This window comes from Physella acuta, unplaced genomic scaffold, assembly GCF_028476545.2.
Source record: "Physella acuta isolate Inbredline_101_S28 unplaced genomic scaffold, ASM2847654v3 ptg001879l, whole genome shotgun sequence".
Lineage (NCBI taxonomy): Eukaryota > Metazoa > Mollusca > Gastropoda > Physidae > Physella > Physella acuta.
The window spans coordinates 36955-62084 of NW_026733385.1; the positions used below are offsets into that span (position 1 = coordinate 36955).

Consider the following 25130-nt stretch of genomic DNA (forward strand, 5'->3'; position numbering starts at 1 on the left):
AGGAGGAAGTCCGAAGTAGTGAGGACTTGGTCAGTTGATAGGAGGAAGTAGTGGGGACTTGGTCAGATGATAGGAGGAAGTAGTGGGGACTTGGTCAGTTGATAGGAGGAAGTAGTGAGGACTTGGTCAGTTGATGGGAGGAAGTAGTGGGGACTTGGTCAGTTGATAGGAGGAAGTAGTGAGGACTTGGTCAGTTGATAGGAGGAAGTAGTGGGGACTTGGTCAGTTGATAGGAGGAAGTAGTGAGGACTTGGTCAGTTGATAGGAGGAAGTAGTGGGGACTTGGTCAGTTGATAGGAGGAAGTAGTGAGGACTTGGTCAGTTGATAGGAGGAAGTAGTGGGGACTTGGTCAGTTGATAGGAGGAAGTAGTGGGGACTTGGTCAGTTGATAGGAGGAAGTAGTGGGGACTTGGTCAGTTGATAGGAGGAAGTAGTGGGGACTTGGTCAAGTAGGGCAGAATAGACCTGAGGGGTATTGTTATATACTTCACTTTGGAGTCATTTCTTTTGATTCTTTTATTCCATGTATTCGGTTGGTCTAAATATAGATAGGATTGATTTCTTTGTATGACAGTGCTTTATATTTTACATGATTTTTTTCCAATACAATTTATTAAGACCATGTAAATAAAGGCTGTAATTTCCAGATGTTTTTCACGGATTAATACAGGGTTCTATTTGTCATTTAAGGCATAGTGATCCCTCCAAGCGACTGGGGACAAACTTTCAATTTGACACCCCCCCCCCCCATTTTTTGTTAATTCAAAACTGCAGCTAAAATGAGCTTTTAATATTTCTAAACCCATTTTGACACCCATAGGGGACATATGTATCCACCCCCCCCCATACCTCTGTATTGAGCTAAGCTATTTAACCTCATATAATAAACTTGGACTATTAATACTATTATCAATGTATAATGCTTTTTCAATGTTGTATGTATGTAGATAATATATAATATGTTGTTTCTATAAATTACAAGTAGTACAAATGTTGTGCATGATGGAATGTCTATCACTTTGACTTGACTAACAAACTTTTAATGGAATTAAGTTACAAACATTTGGCTATACTTTAATCCATAAACAAAACCTTTGTGCAATGCATACATTAAACATCATGGTATACTATCTACAATTGATCTTACAGAGATGTGCTATATACTATATGTACATTTAATTCATGTAAATTAATATAACTACTATGGCCAATTTTTTTGCCAGGAAATCACGATCTGAACACTGCAGTTTGCATCAACTTTTATGTCCACATTGTCATAATTAATTACTTTGAATAAATTACCACTTCCTCTAGCACAGTGGTTCCCAACCTTTTTCGAGTGGCGACCCCCTTTTATAAAAATTAAGTGACCCGCGACCCCCATCGAATTAAAAAGCCGAAATTATTATGGAAATCAATAAGCACTAAAATAACATTTTCTAGAAGACTTTCAATATGAACTACTCTTGATAACTGTTTTAATACCATGAGTAAAATTGCATACTATTCACTAAACATTCGTGGTTAAGTTTTTAAAACATTTTTTGTTAACGCCAACCTATGTCATTATCATTATCTTAATTTTGTTTTTAATCGAAAAATAGTGTTGAAAATCTATTCTCGAAAAGTCAATCAATTTTACGTTTGGGTATGAATGATGAATACTACACCAAAATTGAGTGTGCAGTTTTTTATCTTACGCGGAATCATTCTACAAATCAAAGAATTCATCTTGTAATTCATCGTGAATGCAGGAAGAAGAGAATGGATAATGCGTCAATCCTTTTTTTTTCAGCTCAGAGAAATAGCGCTGCAGTTCGTTTTCACTTGATTCAAGATGCCCAGAAATTTCTTCTTTCAAAATTTTAATTATCTAACAATTAGATTCATCTACCACACTGCAGAGTTTCTCAAATTTACAATATTTCCAAGATTTATTTTTTTCGCCGATTTTGCAGCTTTGATAAAAATGCCCCGAGATTATCATGGAAAGTTATAATATTCGTTCATTTTCCCTGAAGCTTCAGGTTATGCTTATCTTGATGTTCGAACACATCTGCTAGGTTTGATACTCTCTCCAATCACTCTATGTCGTTTTAAGTATACCAAAAGGTCTTGTTTCCTTTGCATTTCCAAGAACAATTTGATTTCAGATTTCAATTCAAAAACACGATTCACAACAATTCGTTTGACAGCAGCGCACTGCAGAACCTCGTGATCTTTATTCAGGTCTTTACTCAGTACTTTGAAGGCTCCAGATTGTATATAATTTACCACTTATACTAGCAATGGAGTCTTGATGGCGATTGGTGAGGGCAGTGGTTAGGGAGCTAAATCTTTTCTGCTTTCTGAAAGCTCGATTTTGACCTAAACATAGATGATGCACTATCCGTACAAACCCTCACAGCCGTTTTAACCCATTTTAATCATCCAATTTAAAAAAAAAAAAACTATTTATTTTCTCCATGCTATCTTCACAAAAGAACAACTCTTCTTTGCTATCATCTGAATGAATATAGACAAAGACCAGCAACTGCGAACACGAACTCACGTCTGTTGATTTATCAACTTGAAAAGCAAAAAATGGTGAAAGCTTAATTTCAATCAAAATGTGTTATTTAACATCTACGGACATGTAAGAATTAACTTCACCATCTTCAACATGCAGCGTTTGATGAGATTTTCTCCTATTGTGTTTTTTTTTTTTTTTTTTGCTTGGCATTTTCTGTCGCGACTTCATGTGATGCTTGCACTAATGCTATGTTTCCTTGGTGAAAACTTCCTGTTCGATCAAGTCTCTGACGTTTGCAACTAGCTTCATACCGACGAAAGAACTCCATATCTTTTTTTGGTGTGTTTCGAATGACTCGTTTCAAATGACGTTTTAGTTTTGAAGATTTCATAAACTCGTGACTGAGAAAAACTTTAGACAGTACGCTTTGCTTCTTCTCTATTCCCTTTCCAGTGATGTTAGTAAAGCCGAATTTAAAAAATTCTTCTAAATATTTATGTTTTGTTTCAAATTACTAAGGTTTAGTATACCAGTTGGCGACCCCCCGGAAAGCCCTTCGCGACCCCCAGGGGGGTCGCGACCCCCAGGTTGGGAACCCGTGCTCTAGCATCTACCCCTGTAAAGTGTTAAACAACCTAAGCAGTGGGCAATGAGATATTTTTCTTCCCAGTAAAAAGAGAACCTTACAGTACACAATTGTTACTAACAGTAACTAGTGGATAATATTTGCTAGGGAATAAGTGACTAGAGTTATCATTTGACAATGACCTGATGATTGCTCGGTCAATGAAGTTATTAGCTGCCTGTTGTCAACATTTTTTAAACATAAGCATCATTCATGAAGATTAACTACTTTTTTGGAGATGGGTGAAAACAATTGGATAAAAGGTAAGGGTCTAACTAATTAAAAAAATAAAATAGTTCATTAAGTAGTTTATAGCTAAGTGTTAAGTTTTTATTTCATCCCCAATGGTAGCATTATTTACTATCATACAAGCATCACAGTCTAACAATAGAAACATTCAGATGTAGGATTCAGCTATCAACCAATTAAGTATGACCATTTATTGACCACAAACAAATTGTTCATAACTTATTTCAATCATTTCATGACAAGATTGCAAAATAATTGTCATAGGTAGCTCAAAAAAGAAACCTGGGCTAGAAAACACTCGTCAAGTAGGATTTCAACAGGAAACCTGGAAACAATTGTCCCTGTAGATAAGTATGAAAAGATTCACAGAATCCAGCTGTTACTATCCCTGGAACTTCATGTTGGATTCAGCACCTGACATGTTCTTGTAAGTTTGATTTTTAGATGCTTTTATTGATTGTATATGGTATCATAGATTTTTTTTTATACATAATGTACATTCCATCCAAGCAGAACTAAGCAGGTGCAGAAGATTTGAGTTGAGTTTTAAGTAAAGACAAGCTTGGCTGATTGTGTAGGTACTGGGATGTTGACAACAAAGGCATAGATGAAAACCTGCTCATTGACAAGGATGATTCTGTTGACTGCTGGATGTGCTGGTCTGGGGCATGATCAACAATGCTGAAAACAAACTGCAAGCAACCCACTTTGATGTAGCTGCCATGGTGTAGTAGAGCTGTACCTTCCCAGCCTGCACCACTGCCACCTATAAGACTTGAGCTACTTGCTTTACAGCTGCAAACACTACACCTCTGCAATAGCAAGAAGGCTCACATTAACAAGAGACTGGTTGGTTTACCTTCTCTCAAATTAAACTTGCACTAGGCATACACACCCCATTAGCTTTGGCTGACATTCTCAATTTGTCTTCTCCATGTTTACTGCTCTTGGTTCCATTTCTGCGTCCATCTTTACTGATCATCTCTCTAACAGCAGAGATGACTGGACTCAACTGTGGCGTGGTGGCAGGCTTGTCAGAGAAGTCACATGAGAAGAGCACATTATCAACAGTTGTACCATGTTCACTGTAGTTCAGAAGTTCAAAATGGCGACTCATCTGAAAACATTTTTAGACTATCATTAGTAATAGCAGCAGCTTCCAACCTAGCCCAGCAGCAGGCAACATGTTGCTTTAAATGGAGTAGTTGCCATCCACACTTTCCACCCACAAATTTAGCATCAATGGCCAGGCCCAAATACTACAAGATCATTTTCAATCAAACTCTACTTTTAAGATCCAACAGGTAATATCTATAAAACTAACATAAGCACAGATGTAACCAACCGCCAAAGAAAAAAAGCAGAAATGATTTTTTACAGGGGGGGGGGGGGGGGTGTAGAGAGGGGGAGAGAAAGTGCAATAATTAAAATTTTTGCAAACAATTCATGATATTTCATATTTTTAACACATTTAAAAACCATTATAACTAGGATTTAATAGATTGTACAACCAATTAATAGTGGAGTTTCGTCATTTTGTGTTAAACCTAAGACAATGTAGACTTGTTTAAAAAAAAAAAAAAATCTAGCACTTAACTTAAAATGGGGGGGGGGGGGGGGGGAGAAGGGGAAGAGGAAAGAGATATATATATATATATATATTTTTTTTAACCAGAAAAAGCGGATTTCTGGGAAAAAAAGGGGAAAAGTTACATCTCTAAATAAGGAAGGTTAACTTAAAACAGACCATGACAAGAACTTAGGCATTCCATAAATCAAACATGCTTACCTCATCATAAAATATTGTTGCATGATGACCTGATATAAAATTACACTGTCCATACTGACTTAGACAGACATCCATATCAGCCCCTGTCAAACACACCATTAAAGTGATAAACAGATCATCACATCATCACTACATAGATAACAGCATCAACAGATCAAACTATACAGACCAACACAGCATCACTACATAGATAACAGCATCAACAGATCATCACTACATAGATAACAGCATCAACAGATCATCACATCATCACTACACAGATAACAGCATCAACAGATCAAACTATACAGACCAACACATCATCACTACATAGATAACAGCATCAACAGATCATCACATCATCACTACACAGATAACAGCATCAACAGATCAAACTATACAGACCAACACATCATCACTACATAGATAACAGCATCAACAGATCATCACTACATAGATAACAGCATCAACAGATCATCACTACATAGATAACAGCATTAACAGATCATCACTACATAGATAACAGCATCAACAGATCAAACTATACAGACCAACAGAGCATCACTACATAGATAACAGCATCTACAGATCATCACTACATAGATAACAGCATCAACAGATCATCACTACATAGATAACAGCACCAACAGATCATCACTACATAGATAACAGCATCAACAGATCATCACTACATAGATAACAGCATCAACAGATCATCACTACATAGATGACAGCATCAACAGATCAAACTATACAGACCAACACAGCATCACTACATAGATAACAGCATCAACAGATCAAACTATACAAACCAGAAAAAAATCTCTAGCAAACTAAATCTCTTTAAAATGAGTGAACAATTGTGGTTTTAATATATCCTCATAAAAAATGAATGGAACAATTTAGGTAAACCTTATAATGTACCTGTTCCAAGACTCAAAGACCTGTATGGCATTGGAATGGCTTGACCCTTGCCGGACAGGGGACATAAAACTGCCCTAGACCGAACTTCTGACGTGCCTGTACAAAAGTTGATCCAAAGTTGGTAGCAGAAAACATCAAATTAGCATCACATTCACCCAATATAGAACAAGAAAGATATTTTATAACTTGCCTGGTTAGTTTTTAGAATTTAGATAATAAAGGTAAGGTCTAAAACTAATATAATTTTTTATGAAAATTTAGAATAATAAATGTGTGTAATCATTGCTTTTCTGAGGAACACTGGTAAAATATATATTTTCTGTATAAATTTTCATTTCGTTCAGGGGGGGAGGAGAGCGGGGGAGCCGGAGATGCCAGATTTAGAATATTAGCACATTTTTTTGTACTTAAATTTAAAAAAAAAAAAACAGACTATTTCTAGGCACAGAAAAACAACTTTTAAATTTGTAAATCTTGGAAAAAAGTGAATTTAAACATAAGAAAAACTTTTTTTTAAGCAACAAGCTTTTTATGCACTGAAAATAAGAAAATAAAACCAATTTAATTTCTTTAATAAAAGCTTTTGTCACTAAAATATGTAAAACATCTCATGAGTGACCAAATTAAATCAAGTAAATTAGTTATATTTTCTTATTTTCAGAGCATAAAAGATTGTTGCTAAAAAGGTTTTTTATGTTTGTTTTATTTTCTACTATTTAGTGATTCCTAATAGATGACAACTAAAATTATTTGCTTTAAAACTCCATCAGTTGCTCGCTATATCTAAAAGACTATTGTTTGCTCTTTGAAAAGTAGTTGTCTATGACCATATTTTACAGACCACAACCAGATCAAGCAGAACTTTTTACCTCCCCTTAGTTTTAAATCATTTAAAAAACTTATCTGCCCCTAATAGTCTTCACTAGATCGACTGGCTCTACAATCGTAAACATTCTTGTGAACCATGACTAACCAGAGTGGTCGGCTGATAAAGTGTAGCTAGCTATCGGCCCTTCTGTTATTGAAAAGAGTAATTAGTTATCTATCGAGTGATTTAATTTTTTCAAACACCTAATTAAATTAACAAATAGATTTGTTTTGTCATCAAAGTGGAAAGTATCTGGAAAGTTTGAAAGAAAACACTGCAACAGAAGTGTGTCAAAATTAAGCTACAAGATTTACGACAAACCCACCAACTTACTAAAAGTTTGTTAAAAATTCAATGCAGGAATTTTTTTTGTTACAAAAGATTTCTCTCTTTAAAAATGTTTGACAACATGATATTGTAAAACTTTAAACTGCCAATGATACTGTTCAAAGTATTTATGTTTGAGAAAAAACTAATAGTAAACAGGCTCATAAAAGAAATTTCTTAAAGCTGTTGAAAGCATCTATTCTATTTTGTTCTAAATTGTTTTGTTGGAAAGGATTTTCTCCAATACAATTAAATAGCATGTTATGTCTCATATTGCCATTGTTTTTCTTTCTTGATTTGCTTCTATAGCTTTTGTCCATACAAGAACCAACTACAAGGCAGCAGTTGTTTGATTTTGAAATTGCCATCTTGAGCTATCATCACCTGGACAGTTCAGCAACTATGAGCTTTACTGGCCAGACAAAGCCAACCCCTATAGAGCCTATTAAAAGACAACCTTTTAGGATAAACAAATAGTCTAATGTTAATAAAAAGTTTGTGTTCAAATCTAACCTACATTGTTGAGCTAAATACACATTTAATAATCCTTTTTTAGTATTGGTTGGAGTGGTGGAAGTTGTTACAGGACAAGAAGTGGATGTCGGTGGTGACCTGGATGGCATTAGCTGTTGAAGTCGCTGCCAAGCCAAAATTTGAGTCAGCTGTTCATCTAGTTTAGAAAATTCACCATCAACTGAAATTTGTTGAAATCATTTAACATCAATACAATACATTTAGAACATAAAATGTATTTTGTTTTAATAATTATAAAATAAAAAAGAATCATTATTGTTCTCTATTCCTTACTAAATGAAAAAAAAATGGATGAAAACTAACCAGTGTTCCCCTCAATCCACTGCTGAAGCATACTATTTAAGTTGGCTAGTGTTGGTGAAGAACCAATGATGTTATTGAAATGACCAGCTTTTTGAGAAATAGGTGCACTGTTAGCTTGACGGCCTGCATGGTTAGTCAAATGATGGAAATCATTGACAATAAATGAGAGATTGGTTAGCAAATGTACTACTCATGTTGAAATGGATTGGACTTTGTCACTTACTTGATGATGAAGCAACGCTAATGACTTTTGGTGTTGTAGTCTGTATTTTATTAGATGACTGAACAATCACACGTTCATTTCCATTATTACTATTGCTGCTAGGGAAGGGTACTTTGTTATTTGGAAATATTACCTGGTGAAAGAGCATATGGCTATTTCAAGATGAGCAGAAATAATTTCAAACAATGAAATTGTGCCAGTACTAGAAAGGTTAGTTGAATACTTTTTTTTAAAAAAAAAGGATTGATCACTTACTAACATAAGCCAAAATTTTAAGACCACAAAGAATTCATTATTGGTATAACAGTGAAGTAATGACACACCAACTACTTTAGTAATGAACTATTTTAAATACCTTTGCTGGTTGTGGTTTACCAGGCAAAACTTTTGTCACAACACCACTGTTTTTGATAGCATTGATAACAATATTTTTGCTGCCAGAGTTTTTACTGCTGCAATCCCCAATGAAATTGTCTCCAGCCATCCAGAGTGGCCTGCCCAGAGCTGGTGATGAGGGAGAGGGGATTGAATCTGCACTGTTACTTCGAGCTCTAACTCCCATCTCCTCCAGTTGCCTGCCATTCGATGACTCAATGCTGTCTGCATCTCCTTTAGGACTGGACACAAAGCTATGCCTTATGTTATTAGGCAACAAAGAGACCACACCTCCTGTTAGGTTTTCAGGTGGCCATGGTGACAAGGAACTGTTTTTGTCTGCAACAGTATTGGGACTGTTACTAGTAAGTTCCCCATTATATATCTGCTGTTTGCTTCTATCACAGTCAGCTAATTCTAGAAAAAGATCACTGTTTACAGTTTCCTGTTCAACCTCTTTGTGTACAACAGGTGCCACAGATGCTGTAGGCTTACTATTCATTGTAGTCACCTCACAACTTCTAGTCCCATCAGCTGTTTTTTCTATTTGTTTTTGAGCTAAATATTTTGCTATGCTCGCTTGCATGGATACCACACTTGATAGCCACTGAAAATAAAGGTCAGTTGAATCAAGTTAATTCAATGAACAATCAATTCCTTCTTCCATGCTGCTCCACCAAAAACTAGCAGAAAAAAAGTTACCTCTTCTTGCTCTTCTAGAGTTGCCATTCCATGAGTCAGGTGGGAACCAGTGCTAGTGAGAGGGCAGGGGCGTGCAGGGTCGGGCAGTAGCACAGTGGGATGTTGATAAAACTCTTTGATAGCCAGTGGAACCTGAAACAAAAAATTTTAAGTGGCCAGGACCATACAACTGGTTGCAGGATTTGTAAAACTATTCAATTCTGATTGGATTCCGGCTCTACATCCCATTTGTTCCGCCATGTTGCAATGTTTTTATGACTAATCTTGATACAAGAGATTTTTATCTACTTTATTCAGTGTTGAGAAATAACATGTGAACCTTCAGGCTGTGAAAGAATGGATCCCCCAGCTCCCTACCATAATCTCTCTCCCATGCTTTTCAACACTTACCAAGAAAGGATCATGACTGACATGCCTTAGCTGACCCTGCTGGCTCAGTCAGCATTGGCAGACATATTAAAGCTATGCTTTGCTGATGATGTAGATGCCATAGTAGGCAGTAAGAGACAAGTTGAGAGAATGAGTAGACCGACTGGAAGAACATCAGCATATGGCATGGATATCAGAAGAATGTTGCCAAGATAACTTCATTATTGTTTGCCGTGATATTAAAAACTATATTTATTTACCTTTTAATTTGATACATAGAAAACACTTTTTGAAAAATGTATTTTTTTAAAAATGGCTACAATGCTATAACTATTACGATGGGATAATTTTTAAGGAGTGTTATGACACGAACTGTTCAGCACAAATATGTTGTCTGCTAGAGCTCTTTCCATTTTATTAACAAATAGAGGTCCGTGAAAGAATCACCAATGTGATTTGTCTTTTTGAAAACATGAAGAAAGTATTGTCAAGGCAAAATAACTCAGAAGACCTGATTCAACAGCTGTTCAGACTACCATGAAAGGCATGGTGACAGGAAGGTGCAAGGAGGAAATTGGATTGATGATATCAAGGAATGAACTAGTCTGCCAGATGCAGAATTACTAAGATTAAAAAGATGGCAAAGAATTATGAAAAAGTCAACCATGGTCCCCCTATGACCTTAAAATGCAAATAAATTGATCTTGTTCAGGCTTTTTTTCAAACTATGGGTTGATGAAAGGGTCTGTTACAAGTTTAGAGAAACAAATGTGCTGCCAGTTTACTATCTATTACAATACAACCCAACAAGGACTTCCCCAGCCTGGATATTTGTTTAGTTTAATTTTTTTCTAGCTTGTATTCATGAGGGGTTAACATGAACATTTTAAAACTCCTGGTAATCTATTTTTTTAACTTGCTATTAACATCTTATGAGTTGGTTATATTGGTTAAAATTAGAAGAAAATCTCATGAGTTAGTTATGAGTAATTGACATGAATGTTTACATAACTTCACAAAAATTCATAGCTAATGTGTAGACAAAATTGAACAAGAGGTTTAAGTATAATAAACATTTCATGTTTAACCCCTAAACGCTGAATGTCGCTAAAACGAGACATACAGATTTTGTGCTTAGCGTATGCGCATAGGTTCACTTATACTACTGCTAATAGTTGTTGTGAATTGGGTACATCCAGAAGGCTGTTACGGTACCAATGGACAATGTTGTTAAGTCAAAATTTATGACGTCACACTCTCTTGACTCACTCGCATCGTAAATTTTTTGACTTGGTGAATTCAGCCTACTTAAATTGATTTTTATTACTAAATAGGTGGTCCGTTTATACTACAAAAAAACTAATAGGTTTATTATTCACTCTTTACAAACAGTATAAATCGCCTATAAGAATAATTTAGGAAATTATCTTTTGATTACGTTTTGTCACATTTTCACGGCATCCGGCAACAAGACATAAAATAGTACTTTGGTTCCAGGCAGGTATAGCACCTGTTTCATCGAGCTTGGCATATGGAGAGAGAGCGATATTGGAATGATGTGAACATGCTGCTGGGTATAATATACCGAATTTAGCTTTCAAATAGCAATGTAAATTATTAGGATGTGGTGGACCACTATCCTGGTTACCCCCAAAGATAGGTCTTCACTTGACAATAATAACACTGAGCATAGACCTAAAACTCCCCATAAATACAGTAAGGTTGAGTACCAAAAAAAAAAAGTACCCATTGCAGTGCTATTGAGTACCCACATTAGTGGCATTATACTGGCATTTAGTACCGACAGCAGTGTTATTGAGTACCCACATCTTCAGCACCGAGTACCAACATCAGTGACAATGAGCACTCACAGATTCAGCACTAAGTACCCACAGCAGTGATACTGAGTAACCACTGCTAAGGCTGAGTACCCACAGCAATGTTACTGAGTACTAACAGTGCCAGCGATAAGTACCCACAGCAGTGACACCAAGAACCGACTGCAGTAACACTTGAGTACCCACAGCATCAACAGTGAGAACCCACAGCTTCAGCACTCAGTACCTACTGTTTCAGCACTGAGTACCCATAGCAGTGACAAAATGTAGCTACAGCACTGTTATTGGTAATCCATAGCAGTATCATTCAAGCACAACAGTAGTAGCACATAATACCAAAATCAGAAACATTGGGTACCATCAACAATAACTGAGTACCCACAGCAGTGATATTAAGTACCCACAGCAGCTGCATTGAGCATGGAAGAATATACAACGGCTGACCACTATTTGTTCACGTGCTTTGTGTGTATGGCAAATACAGGTCAAATGAGAAATATGCCTCTTTATTAGCCTGTTTCTTTACCTACTTTTTTTTTACAGCGTCATGTTAATGATGGCTGCCGAAAACGATATAGTGATTCTGTTTTTTAACAATGTTTCATGGTCATTTCAGAAATATATACTTAAAATCATTTTTACGTATTATTCAATGATACCGGTCTAGTTTTAACAATGGATGATAAGTGTTTAATGCAAGCTTGCCATTTGTATATTTTTTTTGGTCTAATGCTGAGAATATCGAGCAGAACATAAAATAAAGCAAAAGGTGAATTGATTTATTTAATATTGTTCTAAACATACTGAAAATATATTCTAAACTATAGAAAATTGTAACTTGCTTTCTACTAAACTAATGTCATTAATGTTTTAAAAATCATGCAGGGTAAAAACAAAAACTATAAAAAATAACTTGATCGAGACAGCTAACTAAGCCCGCCCATTTTTCCCGCCGTGTATTTTAATGGAGAGAAATCTAGCAGACGACACATTTCTGCTGAACGGCAGTGAACAGTCGAGTCACAACAACACTCCTTAAAAAACTAACCCACTGTATCACTGAAAATCAGTCATACCATCAAAGCCATTTAAAACCAAACGCGTTTTTTTTCAAAAACCATTTTCTAGGCTACCGATTAAATTTGATAAATAAAATTAGTATCAAATTAAAGGTAAATAAATGTAGCTTTTAATTGTTAAGTCATCTTGAACAATAATGAAGTTTAAAATCTTAGGCGACACCTTATTCCTTTATTAGTTGACCTTAAATAGCTCAAGAAAGTGGCGTAACCAGGGACAACCAAGGCTATATACATTGAGTAGGTCCTTTCATATTTAGTGTGTTACTGTAGTGTAGTAGAACCACGACAGCAATGTATGTTTCAAAGTACCCGTTCATAAAGGGTATATAGTGCAGCTGAGTAACTCTATGCCTGAGCAACTAAAACTATAGTTTTCATGCCTTGCATGTCTATGTGATATGCTATTGTTTGTGCGTGGATATTTAGAGAAAGACATGTCAGTAAAAATAGAAAAATTACCCGGACTAAAAAATTTTTTAATTACGGTTTGGTCTATTAGTGTCTGATGTCATAAATTCACGAAATACTGTAGTTGGCATAAAAAATGTTCTAATTTCAAAACAACCATATTCCTCAAATTCATTGACAGTAATGATGAGAGAAAATCAGCACAAATGCCAAAGAAAAATTATCCAACTTCACCCTTCTCTTTTTCAATTAAAAAAATAAATTATATATGTATTTATTTTATATATATTTGCTTATTTTTTCTTTAGCTGAACAAACTTTGATGAAATGAAATGGTGGAATGAGACATGATTTTTTGTAATTTAGCGGAACAATCCTGCTTTTGGCGGGACGATAGGGAAGTCTAACATTTATACCATTTAGGATTACATCTTAAAAAGAAATTCAGTATATCTAAACGTCTTACTTTGATTTTTTAAAATAATTTTATGGAATTTCAAAGCTTTTTAAAGACTAGTACCTGTATAGTATACTTAATACAATAGTAGGAAACTTGTTGACCTCATGTTAATTATTATTCAGTAATATCATAATTCTTACATGCTTAGATTCTCACTATTCTGTGTTTATAAGGCCACTGGTTAGTTAACAATTTTTCAGAATGATTGCTTTCCATTTGATTTGTTTATTATATATTAACAAAAACAAGCTAAATAAGGTGTAAAGATTTATCAAGATATCTTACGGCATTACATTTTTAAAAAATTTCTAATTATTGTGATCTACCCTTGTCGAATTTATTTCATACTAAATTGTTTTAATTTTCTTTTAAATTATACTGCTATTATTTACGTGGCTTGAGTTCAGTTTTTAATTATCTATATATATACTTCTGTTCATGGAGACCATAGAAAACACCACACAGCTTAGCCACCACCCTCATCCCCACCTGTCAGGTGAGCTGTGGTTCACCCCGAATGTTTACAATAGTAGAGCCGGCAGGGGTTGGGGTAGTGTCGAATTCACAAATTATGAATTGATAAGTAGAAAATATAACAACTAGATAGCGGCGTATGCTACATCGCGGGTCAGCTCGTTTTTTTAATAAAAGACTAAAGTGACTTTTTGTCTACTTTTATGATAGAAAAGCAAAGTTAGTTTTTAAAAAATCATCACTTTTTTAATTACTGGTATACAGCAATAAATTGGTGTTTCTGTTTTGATGAAATGAATCTATAAGGGGAAATTGTCTATTTTATTTTATTTCATTATAAAAATGTCATTAAGAATACCTACTAACATATAAAGGGTTCCCAGAAAAATGTGACGGCTAAAATTTTTACAGTCAGAAGAAATTATGGATTAAAAATACATTTTCTTAGTTGTCATTAGTAATAAATACTTGCACTTACACTTATTGAGAGTCTTGATGGTAATTTTCTTCTAAATCTGAACATTGGGAACTTGCGATGGATTTTGTTAAGGAAGTCTACTTTAACTGTGTGACTATCCACCAAACCTGTATATCTATCCCACAGACGCAAACGCTCTGTGAGACTCTGACTTTTAAGCAGGTGTGAGTCCTAAAGAAAAAAGAAAATTGGATAATTATCTTGTTCACTTTTTAAAAAAAGTTTGTTCTATATTTTAATTGGTTATTTTTGCTGCTGTCTTATACATTTTATAACCTAAATTACTGTCCTAAAGATGTGAGCGTTAATACATTTGAAAAGATTTTATGACTTAAAATATGTAAGAAACTTTTAAGTTTTACCAGAAAATGTTCAACATGGTTTGGGCACATCCACCTGCCTGTGGGCAATGATGTCAACGGGGGATTAAGGCAGTCCAAGTGGAACAACAAAGGACAATAATCACACTGGATAAGTGGTGCTACTCTGCAGCTTCTAAAATTACAAAAATATCTGCTAATAACAAATCATACACATTTACTTAGCAGCATTTAAGGTCAACATGGAAAATTTTTACGCCTCATATTTTAAATATTCACTATAAGTAGTATAAGATGGAAATATGCAAGTACTTGTTACAGGAAAAACACATTTTTGCTGGAAGTGGTACCAATCCATTATCCAATTCATGAGCCTGTTTTTTGGGCACATTTTTGGCTGCTTTTCCATACATTCTCTTGCTACTGCCTGATACAAGCAAAAATAGGTTTACATAATGTCAAGCAAATTAATCAATGAGGCATTTATCTAAAACAGTACTCAAGCTATACGCTTTTGAAAACCCAAAAGTAGAATTAAGTTCCACTTTCGGTTACCGGAAATCACTGAACTACAAATTAGGTACAATACTTCTGTATGAAATTTCATCAACCTAGCTGTAACAGTACTTAAGTTATGTTCGTAAACACACACAGATATATGGACAAAATTGCAAAACTATGTTTTTCCAACTCAGGGATGTGTAAAACGTCAACATTTGTGAAAATAACGAGTTTGATTTTTTGCACAATTACAATACTACCTCTATACTTCGTATACGAGAAAGTTAAAAACACATTGCCCCAGTCTGGCACACCACTCTTGTACTATAAGTGACAGGGGAGGCTTATCTCCATTTCTTACTGCTCACACATTGTTTACATTTTTTTATAATGCATAAAATGCAAAACCCTCAAGTGATGTATGGACCACTCTGTTCAAGTTGTTCATCAAAGATGCTAAACTAACCTGGCAATGGTTTATTACAGGAAATCTCTTTGCCAACATCAAACTGCATGGGATTCATTAGACGGGCAGCTTTGACTAGAGTCTTGAGAGGATTATCTCCATCTCCATCAGCTTCAATGTGTACTGCTGTTCTCTTGGTCCTGTTTGATCTGTTGGACGATTTGCTTGAGGTGCTTTCTGTATCCTCATCTTTAGACTACAAACAAAATATCAAAATTGAAATTCTGTACATCTATAGAATTATCAGCCAGCCTAAAAACATTTGAAGGACATTTTTAAAAAATCATAACTGTAATGTAAATTGATTAGAGCTATGAGAATTAAATCTGCCTGGATAGTATTTGCTTGCATAATCATGAGCTAGATCTCACTGTCAGGGCAACATTGGCCACCAGTTATACTTTACTGTGAGGACAACATTGGCCAGCAGCTATACTTTACGGTGAGGACAACATTGGCCAGCAGCTATACTTTAGAGTGAGGACAACATTGGCCACCAGTTATACTTTACAGTGAGGGCAACATTGGCCAGCAGCTATACTTTACGGTGAGGACAACATTGGCCAGCAGCTATACTTTACAGTGAGGACAACATTGGCCAGCAGCTATACTTTACAGTGAGGGCAACATTGGCCACCAGTTATACTTTACAGTGAGGACAACATTGGCCACCAGCTATACTTTACTGTGAGGACAACATTGGCCAGCAGCTATACTTTACAGTGAGGACAACATTGGCCAGCAGCTATACTTTACAGTGAGGACAACATTGGCCAGCAGCTATACTTTACAGTGAGGGCAACATTGGCCACCAGTTATACTTTACAGTGAGGACAACATTGGCCAGCAGCTATACTTTACAGTGAGGACAACATTGGCCAGCAGCTATACTTTACAGTGAGGACAAAATTGGCCAGCAGCTATACTTTACGGTGAGGACAACATTGGCCAGCAGCTATACTTTACAGTGAGGACAACATTGGCCAGCAGCTATACTTTAGAGTGAGGACAACATTGGCCAGCAGCTATACTTTACGGTGAGGACAACATTGGCCAGCAGCTATACTTTACAGTGAGGACAACATTGGCCAGCAGCTATACTTTACAGTGAGGGCAACATTGGCCACCAGTTATACTTTACAGTGAGGACAACATTGGCCACCAGCTATACTTTACTGTGAGGACAACATTGGCCAGCAGCTATACTTTACAGTGAGGACAACATTGGCCAGCAGCTATACTTTACAGTGAGGACAACATTGGCCAGCAGCTATACTTTACAGTGAGGGCAACATTGGCCACCAGTTATACTTTACAGTGAGGACAACATTGGCCAGCAGCTATACTTTACAGTGAGGACAACATTGGCCAGCAGCTATACTTTACAGTGAGGACAAAATTGGCCAGCAGCTATACTTTACGGTGAGGACAACATTGGCCAGCAGCTATACTTTACAGTGAGGACAACATTGGCCAGCAGCTATACTTTAGAGTGAGGACAACATTGGCCAGCAGCTATACTTTACGGTGAGGACAACATTGGCCACCAGCTATACTTTACAGTGAGGACAAAATTGGCCAGCAGCTATACTGTACAGTGAGGACCAAATTGGCCAGCAGCTATACCCTTACAGTCAGGCAACAAAAAAAAAAAAATCACCTTTCAATTTTCTTCAAATAAAAACAAACAAAAAGCTGATATAGATTTTAAAAAAGGTAAAAGTTAAATCTTGTAGAATATAAATAATAAAATTTTCTGTATGGCTTTTATGCCATTTAATTTTTTGATGAATAAGGTACCATTAATTACCTCTTGCGGGGAAATCTTGCACTTATGGCACAACCATTCGCCTGTTGGCAGTTCTTCTTCTGAAAGTGGTGGATCACTGAAACAGTAAAAAAAAGTTTTAATGATTTTCCACACACCAAATGCAGTCAGCAGATTAAAATAAACCTAAAAGCAGATTTCAGCTATATATTTTCTAGTAAGTAAAGTAAAGTTTCCCTTTCAAACCTGACGGTCTATGGGGCAAGTGAAGTAGAGTTCACTTGTTTCTGTGACCTCGGCATATGAAGAGATAGTGTGGTCAGCACTATGCCCAGCCGCCTTTACTTTCCCTAACGTGAGTTGGGTGGACTCAAGGACGGTCTACTGACTTGAACCCGGATTCGATCTCGAGACTCACGGGTTAGCAGTCCAGCTCTCTACCGCTAGACCACTCCGTCCATATTTTCTAGTACTTGCTGTGCATTCATTTGTCATGTAATATTCTTCTTGTTCACATTATCTGTTGTTAATTTTAATTGTCAGAAGTTTTTATTAATAGCTGTCAGTATTTTTCTACACTAAATGAGTCGTTAAATAACAGAAATTTGAAACAAATTAAGGTCAAACTGGTAAAAAAACATTTTTAGCACAAGCAACCAATAGAACAAACCCTGTTAGGTGGATACAGTGGTCTAGTTGATTACTGGGCTCCAATCACTACATAATGTAATTGTAGGATACCATTAACTCATTTTACAGTCAAACAAAATGTACTCAATGACGACTTTTTAAAATATTGTTTACAACAATCAGAAATAACTTACACTTGTCACTTCTTATAAATAAATACATATAGTTAAAGTTACTTAACACATATTTAATTACATGAAAACAGGTTGAGACAATAATTATGCAGTCTTGACAAAATATTTTGTATTTTCAAAAAATGTAATCTTTGATACAATCATCACTGTACACTTTTGTTTAAAATGAATTTAAAAATTACCTGAGGTAATTTTTTAAAATTATCAAATTACAGCAATGTCAGGAATGTAAGCTATGAGAAAGGCCAAACAAATATTATATGTAACATCTATATACATGAATATAGGTTGGTTTAATATTATATTTCTATTTATTTTTAATGAATGAAATGTATACTTATTTTACAAAAAAATAGTATAACCAAGCCACGTTTTTATTTATGCTTTTTAATGCTATTGACTGTTATTAAAAATCAGCAGCAGTTTCAGGCCATTAAGAGGGCACAAAATCCAACGGGGGGGGGGCACGACGTCATCAATTTTTTAAAAAATATATTAATAGACTAATGGTTTTGTAAATTACAAACTTATCGATTACAGTTCTGAGTGTTCTACAGTGACTGACGCACATTGTTGCGAAGAAAACATGACATGAGCTGTAGTGACAACCCTTCAAACCACCTTTATGACTTATTGCTCTTGTATAAATGGTCTAACACCGCGTTTACTCTTAAGACATGTATACTAGACATGACCTACTTAGGTGTATACTAAACATGTGTGTAAATGGAACATATTCTGAGTCGCAGGGCACAAAACCACGCCCCTTTTTATGTTCTGGGCCAAGTTTTTGTCCTTGCTCGCCGAGCGAAAACATAGGACATGTTGTGAATTTTCAGATGAGTGTGCATGCGTCTATGCGTAGTAAGCGCATCCTCTCAGCTGATTGCAAAGCCAAAATATAATTAACATACTGATCTAGAGCGTTTGAGCACACACTTTAAAAATTACATTTTTTAATAATTACTTATTATTTCTTTAATTAAATCCCAAACACGTTTTATTAAACCAGTCTAGTTTGTAATTGAAGAAATAAAATATATTATAAAAATATATTAACCGAACTTTTCGTTGAAAGTTTTTCTTCAATTTTCCTTGACCCATTGTTTGAAGTGTATCCACATATTTCCAGTGTCTGATCGATAGAGAAATAAATCTATAGACCTATCAGAAGTGCTTGTTTAATCACACTATAGTGCCGACTATAAAAACAGGCAGATAACAAGTGATAGACTATTTAAATAGGTTTAAAATAGAGTCTCACTAGTGAGTATAGTTTAAACTAGATCTCAATATTTGTAATGGACTTGGCAGATGCAAATTTATCGAAGAAATCTGGCCCTTTAGCAGACAAATATTTAGCCCTGTTGATTCAAATCATACAAGCTGTTTCTGAAGGATGTAGACACGCAAAGAAGTGGTGTACGTTCTAAAGCAATATAACTTTTTAAATTTGGAAATTATGAGAAGGTACATCAGAAAGCTAAACTCTCCAGTTACAAAGTATAGTAAACGACAGCTAGCTGAGGAAATGACGACAATGGGATTGGGGGTGGGAAGGGAAGGTTAGGTACTGCGGGGTGGGGGTGAGGTAGTAGCAGGTGGGTAATGTCTTAGACCCGTGCTATTATACAAAACTAACATTTCTTTATACAGAACATTATTTCTTTATACAGAACTAACATTATTTCTTTATACAGAACTAACATTATTTCTTTATACAGAACTAACATTATTTCTAGCTCAGTTGCTGACACGTCAATAAACTTTCTTAAATGTCGCATGTTCTCTAATTTTTAGATAATTTATTGTTGAATTGTAGGCACAATGACTACACCTTTTTCCTATAAATAATAAATCTGCGTGACCACTATAACCATGTTTTATTTATTTTTTTACTTTGATTATTCTTCTTTTAAATATCTAGGCTTATATAGCAGACGCTCCAGGTCAAAATTTTCAAAAATGTTCTATAACATGTTCTGTAAGTGTGAACGCTAAAGTTTACATGTTCTGTGAACAAAATGTTTCCAGATAAAAATAATTTTTGGCGGGCTTTGTGTTCTAAGAAATGTATAGTATACATGTCGTAGGGTGTAAACGCAGTATAATAAGGGTGCATATAAAGTTCGTTTTAATAGTTTTGTACTAACTTGACAATATAACTATTTGAGGTTGACCGTGAAGTCTTTTTTTTCCCAAAACAAGCAGCACCAAACACATACTTAGGGGGCAATGTGAGGTCACAAGAGCCACCATTGCTAAAAGGAGGGGGTGGTTAGTCTAGTCCACATAGTCAACTTTTATGAAGATTTCATTGTTAATTTGAAGTTGCGAAATAACATTGAAGGCAGAGAGAAACATGGGGAGGCTTAAAAGACAGAGGCTGAGTTAAAATACCTGTAGGTACATTAGGCCATAGCTAGGCTAACACTAATACGACATTATGAATAAAGAAACTAGGATCAGGAGAAATACTTTTATTTAAAGAGCGGCAACATTTTTTTATTCCATTTTTCGGCATTTTTAAATAAATATTTAACAGAAAATAGCAAAAAATTCTGACTAAAAATTTGCGATCTAAAAAATTTCAGATATTGACCTAGGTTTAATGTTATCTAGTAGCATCATTCAAATAAAAAGATATTGGAAATGAAGGGATACTTTCGGTTTTTCCCCCCCAATCTTTTAAACTTTTTCTCTAAAATTTCTTCTAAAAATCTGATAAGTCACATCCTTTATAGATATACACAAACACCTTTATATGCGTGTAAGTTTAATTAATATTAGTGTCATTTACAAGACCACATTACAAAAACTGTGTAATCTTAGGAAATTTTGTGGCACACTTTCATAAGACTCACTGGCATAGTAAATGAAAAGCAGCAGGACAACGATCACAGCAAATCAGATCTCCACCTTCCTTGCAGCTGTCACAACAGTCATGATTTACTGAGCGACCAGGACGCCTGTAAACTTCCCTTTCTCTACGTCTACGTGATCTCCTTAAAGCATCAGCACTAATAGGTGGTGCAATGAGCATTTGGATTTGCTGAAAAATATTTGTAAATTTGGGAGAATGCTAAATAGAATTCCTTAATTTCATCTTATGGCTTAAGGTTAAAATCTTACAGTGGCAAAATGACCATATGGCACTCTAGGCTTGTTAATTTTAAGAAATTGTAAAATATATATTTTTATATACCTCCATAATACCACCACTGGTATCCAAATCCCATAATTCTGCATTTGACATTTTCCAAGCTATGTGGCTGTAGCAAAGCTTGTTGGGACTACAAAGAAACAAAATTAATTGTGAGTTCATTGTTTGTAAGTATACTAAGCAATTTATTATTAAAATAAGCTATAGATTGCAACCTATACACAAGAAGAGTGATTAGTATTAGTAAGAAATATATCAAAACCACTTGAGTACCTGTCGTGCAATGTTGCAATCTCAGATAAAATACCAATATGAAAATCACCAATCAAATGCCCTGACTGATACAGTGTCTCAAGTAATTCACTTAAACCACAATTATCTTTTTTTTTTAATTTTTAACTAAACATAATTATTTTTTTGGCTGATAAAGTATTTTCTTGGTTGTACGCATAATTAATTAAAAGAGAACTAATTCCTGTTATATTGAAAAACATTGCATTACTTCTCCGGTTGCATAATTAAATGTGTGATTTTGCATTTGGATATATCTTTTTTATTTTTCTGTCCATAAATTAAATTAATACATTCATATTTATACATTCATATAACAGTTGTAGGTTAGACTAGAATAGGATAGAATGATCTAGAATTAGGGGAGAGTGAGTGTGTGAGTTTAGTAAAATATTTTGCCCTATTTAATTTAGCGAACAGCTCATCTGTATCTGGGATGGGTTCCGCGTCGTAGACTGTGACTGCGTTGTCAGGGGTTAGTTGTTACGTCCAGGTTAGATTCGAATTCAAGAACAACTCGGGTTAACGTTCAATACGTTTATTAGGTCTCACATATCACATTACAGAATAGCCCTCGACCTAACCACTACCAACTAACCCCTGACAACCATTAACTCCAGCTTTTATACCGCATTCAACCTTGGGATAACAATACACAAACACACCGGGGTTAACAATATTCTAGGGTAAACTCAACTCACACACTCACTCTCCCCTAATTCTAGATCATTCTATCCTATTCTAGTCTAGCCTACAACTGACCCGTAACAATTCATTATAACCAGCAAATTTTTCTCAAACTATTAAAGTTCTACATCTATTGGTTAAGATTCTGATCTTCTAGGTCTCTGACAAAGTTTGACGAACAGAGATTTGCGCACATGGGCTTTTATAACTATGACTAAAGTACCCATACCACACATTGTTTCAGACTGCTACAACATTTTAAGAGGATTTCATCAGTGTGTTATCAATCATCATTTCATGTATTTCAAGACACATGGCCTTGTTGTTTGCTAAAACTTGGTACTCCAAACTGAATTTTAAAATCTGTCACACAATAATGGCTTTGGTTATTCTGCATAGTGCTAAGAATTCTAAGAACATGGATGCCAATTTTATGTCTGTGGGACAATTAGAAACAAGTTATGCATTTTTTTGTTTACCTTTTTCAGCCTCATGAATTCCTGAATTTAGCTCAGATTATCTCAAAATCTATAACAGCTATACCCATTCTCTAATTTGAAAAAGCAGGCCAGTTTTTTTTTGTTTTTTTTACAATTGCCAGAAAAAGAATCTGGGGCATGTTAAGTTTCCCCTATAATTTCTGTAATTTAGAATTGTTTTAAAATGTATGTAATGTGTCTAAGAAAATAGATTTATGATCAGGAATCTGTACCAAATCAGTTAATATTTATTTAGGCCTAGTACTAGAGCTTTCAATCACAGACGTAAAATCGCCAGCGACTTGTAATGTGAAAAACGGTTGACTCCTTAAATTTTAATAATTATTTCACATTTTTAGGAGGATTTATGTTTTTTAAAATACAAAAATGTTTCCTTGTTTCATTTATGTACCTGTTTTTAAAAAACCATTGAATTAAAACTTTTCAGTAGTAAATGAAGACTAGCTATGTTTCCAACAGATGCAACCATGCTCATTTACTATAGCAGCCATCTTGTTTTTTTTATGAACTTACAGCGCGAGATTCAGGGGGAAGCCACTCTATTTTACATATGGCTGCTGTTTATATAGCAAATCTTGCTCGCAGACACTGCTGTTTAAAGTTAATTTCTGGCCTATATATTATTTAGCCATTGATTTAGGTTTATTATCCATTTATCTATAAGGCCGATGCTAGCCGGAATTAGATACGCATGCGAAACGCAGAGAAACTACGACTTGCCTTCGCGGCGATGTTTTCGATTGTACTGCGCATGCGTGTGTTTACAACTGCAAAACCCTAACACCAACCCTAATCCTATCCCTAACTCCAGCCTTAATCCTATCCCTAACCCTAACCCTCATTCTAGCCGTAACCCTAGGTCACTGCGCAGAGCTATCTTTTGCCGACTTAGTGGAGACGTTGGGGAGAAATATTTTCTTCGGAGTAGACACCTCGTATCTATAAGATTTGACACAAACATATCACAAAATAATACTTCTAGATCTATTAATTTTTTTTAAAGCCTTGACAATGAATCAATGATGTAACGTAACGTTTTCGTACATTAATAGCAGCGGGCGATTTCACGTACCCAAAACGATAGATTACCCTAGAGTCTATTACTAGATCTAGATAGAACTAGATCTAAATAGAATCTAGATATTTAAGATATCTACTAGATCTAGATCTAATAATATAGATCTAGAAATCTATCTAGAATCTAGAAGCTAGACTAAATCTAGAAGTAGAATCGGTAATCTATCGTTTTGGGTACGTAAAATCGCCCGCGGCTATTAATGTACGAAAAAGTTACCTCATTGTCAAGGCTTTAGTAGAAGTATATTGTGATATATTTGTGTCAAATATTATAGATAAATGAATAATAAACCTAAATCAATGGCTAAATATATCAATATATGCCAGAAATTAACTTTAAACAGCAGTGTTTGCGAGCAAGATTTGCTATATAAACAGCAGCCATTTGTAAAATAGAGTGACTTCCGCCTGTCTCGCGCTATATCCGCTATAAAAAAAACTTAAACAAGATGGCTGCTATAGTAAATGAGCATGGTTGCATCTGTTGGAAATATCGCTAGTCTTCATTTATTACTGAAAAGTTTTAATTCAATTGTTTAAAAACAGGTACATAAATGAAAGAAGGAAACATTTTTGTATTTTTCAAAACATAAATCCTCCTCAAAATGTGAAATAATTATTAAAATTTAAGGAGTCACCTGTTTTTCACATTACTAGTCGCGGGCGATTTTACGTACCCAAAACGATAGATTACCGTAGAATCAATCTATAATCTAGATCTAGCTTGGTCCTAAAAATTACACAAACAAAATTTATTAAGTATGGAAATCTAAGCTAAATTATGTGGGGAACGCAAATTACAAAGATCTAATATTCAGAATTTTTCAGTATGTTTTTATGCCTTTAGTTCAATCTGTATGAAAGCTGCGTCTAAAGGATTAGTTTATTTTTTCCAGTTACCGTGATAACTTGGCGCAAAATGTCGGACGGGTAACTGCGCCTGCGTTGATACGGGTCTTTTCTCAGTGAGTTTGCGCAGTACCGGACAACCTTGGCCTTCATGGGCAGGTTAA

At 35.2% G+C, this 25130-nt stretch overlaps 1 protein-coding gene across 3 annotated transcripts; it reads right to left on the reverse strand.

The window, feature by feature from the left end:
* Nucleotides 1-3555: 3555 nt before the first annotated feature.
* Nucleotides 3556-25130, reverse strand: LOC131931030 (PHD finger protein 12). 3 transcript variants are annotated; one of them, XM_059287711.1, is made up of 17 exons: nt 25018-25130; nt 21605-21692; nt 21264-21451; nt 17618-17693; nt 15808-16003; nt 15153-15267; nt 14883-15015; nt 14521-14691; nt 9412-9543; nt 8690-9316; nt 8335-8467; nt 8112-8234; nt 7792-7968; nt 6080-6175; nt 5177-5259; nt 4283-4504; nt 3556-4199 (listed from the first exon to the last, which is right to left on the reverse strand). In XM_059287711.1, exons 2-17 carry the CDS (start codon nt 21653-21655, stop codon nt 3903-3905), a joined length of 2820 nt encoding a protein of 939 aa, XP_059143694.1. In that variant the 5' UTR covers nt 21656-21692; nt 25018-25130; the 3' UTR covers nt 3556-3902. The 3 variants fall into 3 exon arrangements, with proteins under 3 accessions (XP_059143694.1, XP_059143696.1, XP_059143695.1); XM_059287713.1 differs by having other exon boundaries at nt 24919-25018; XM_059287712.1 differs by lacking the exon at nt 25018-25130 and adding an exon at nt 23020-23732.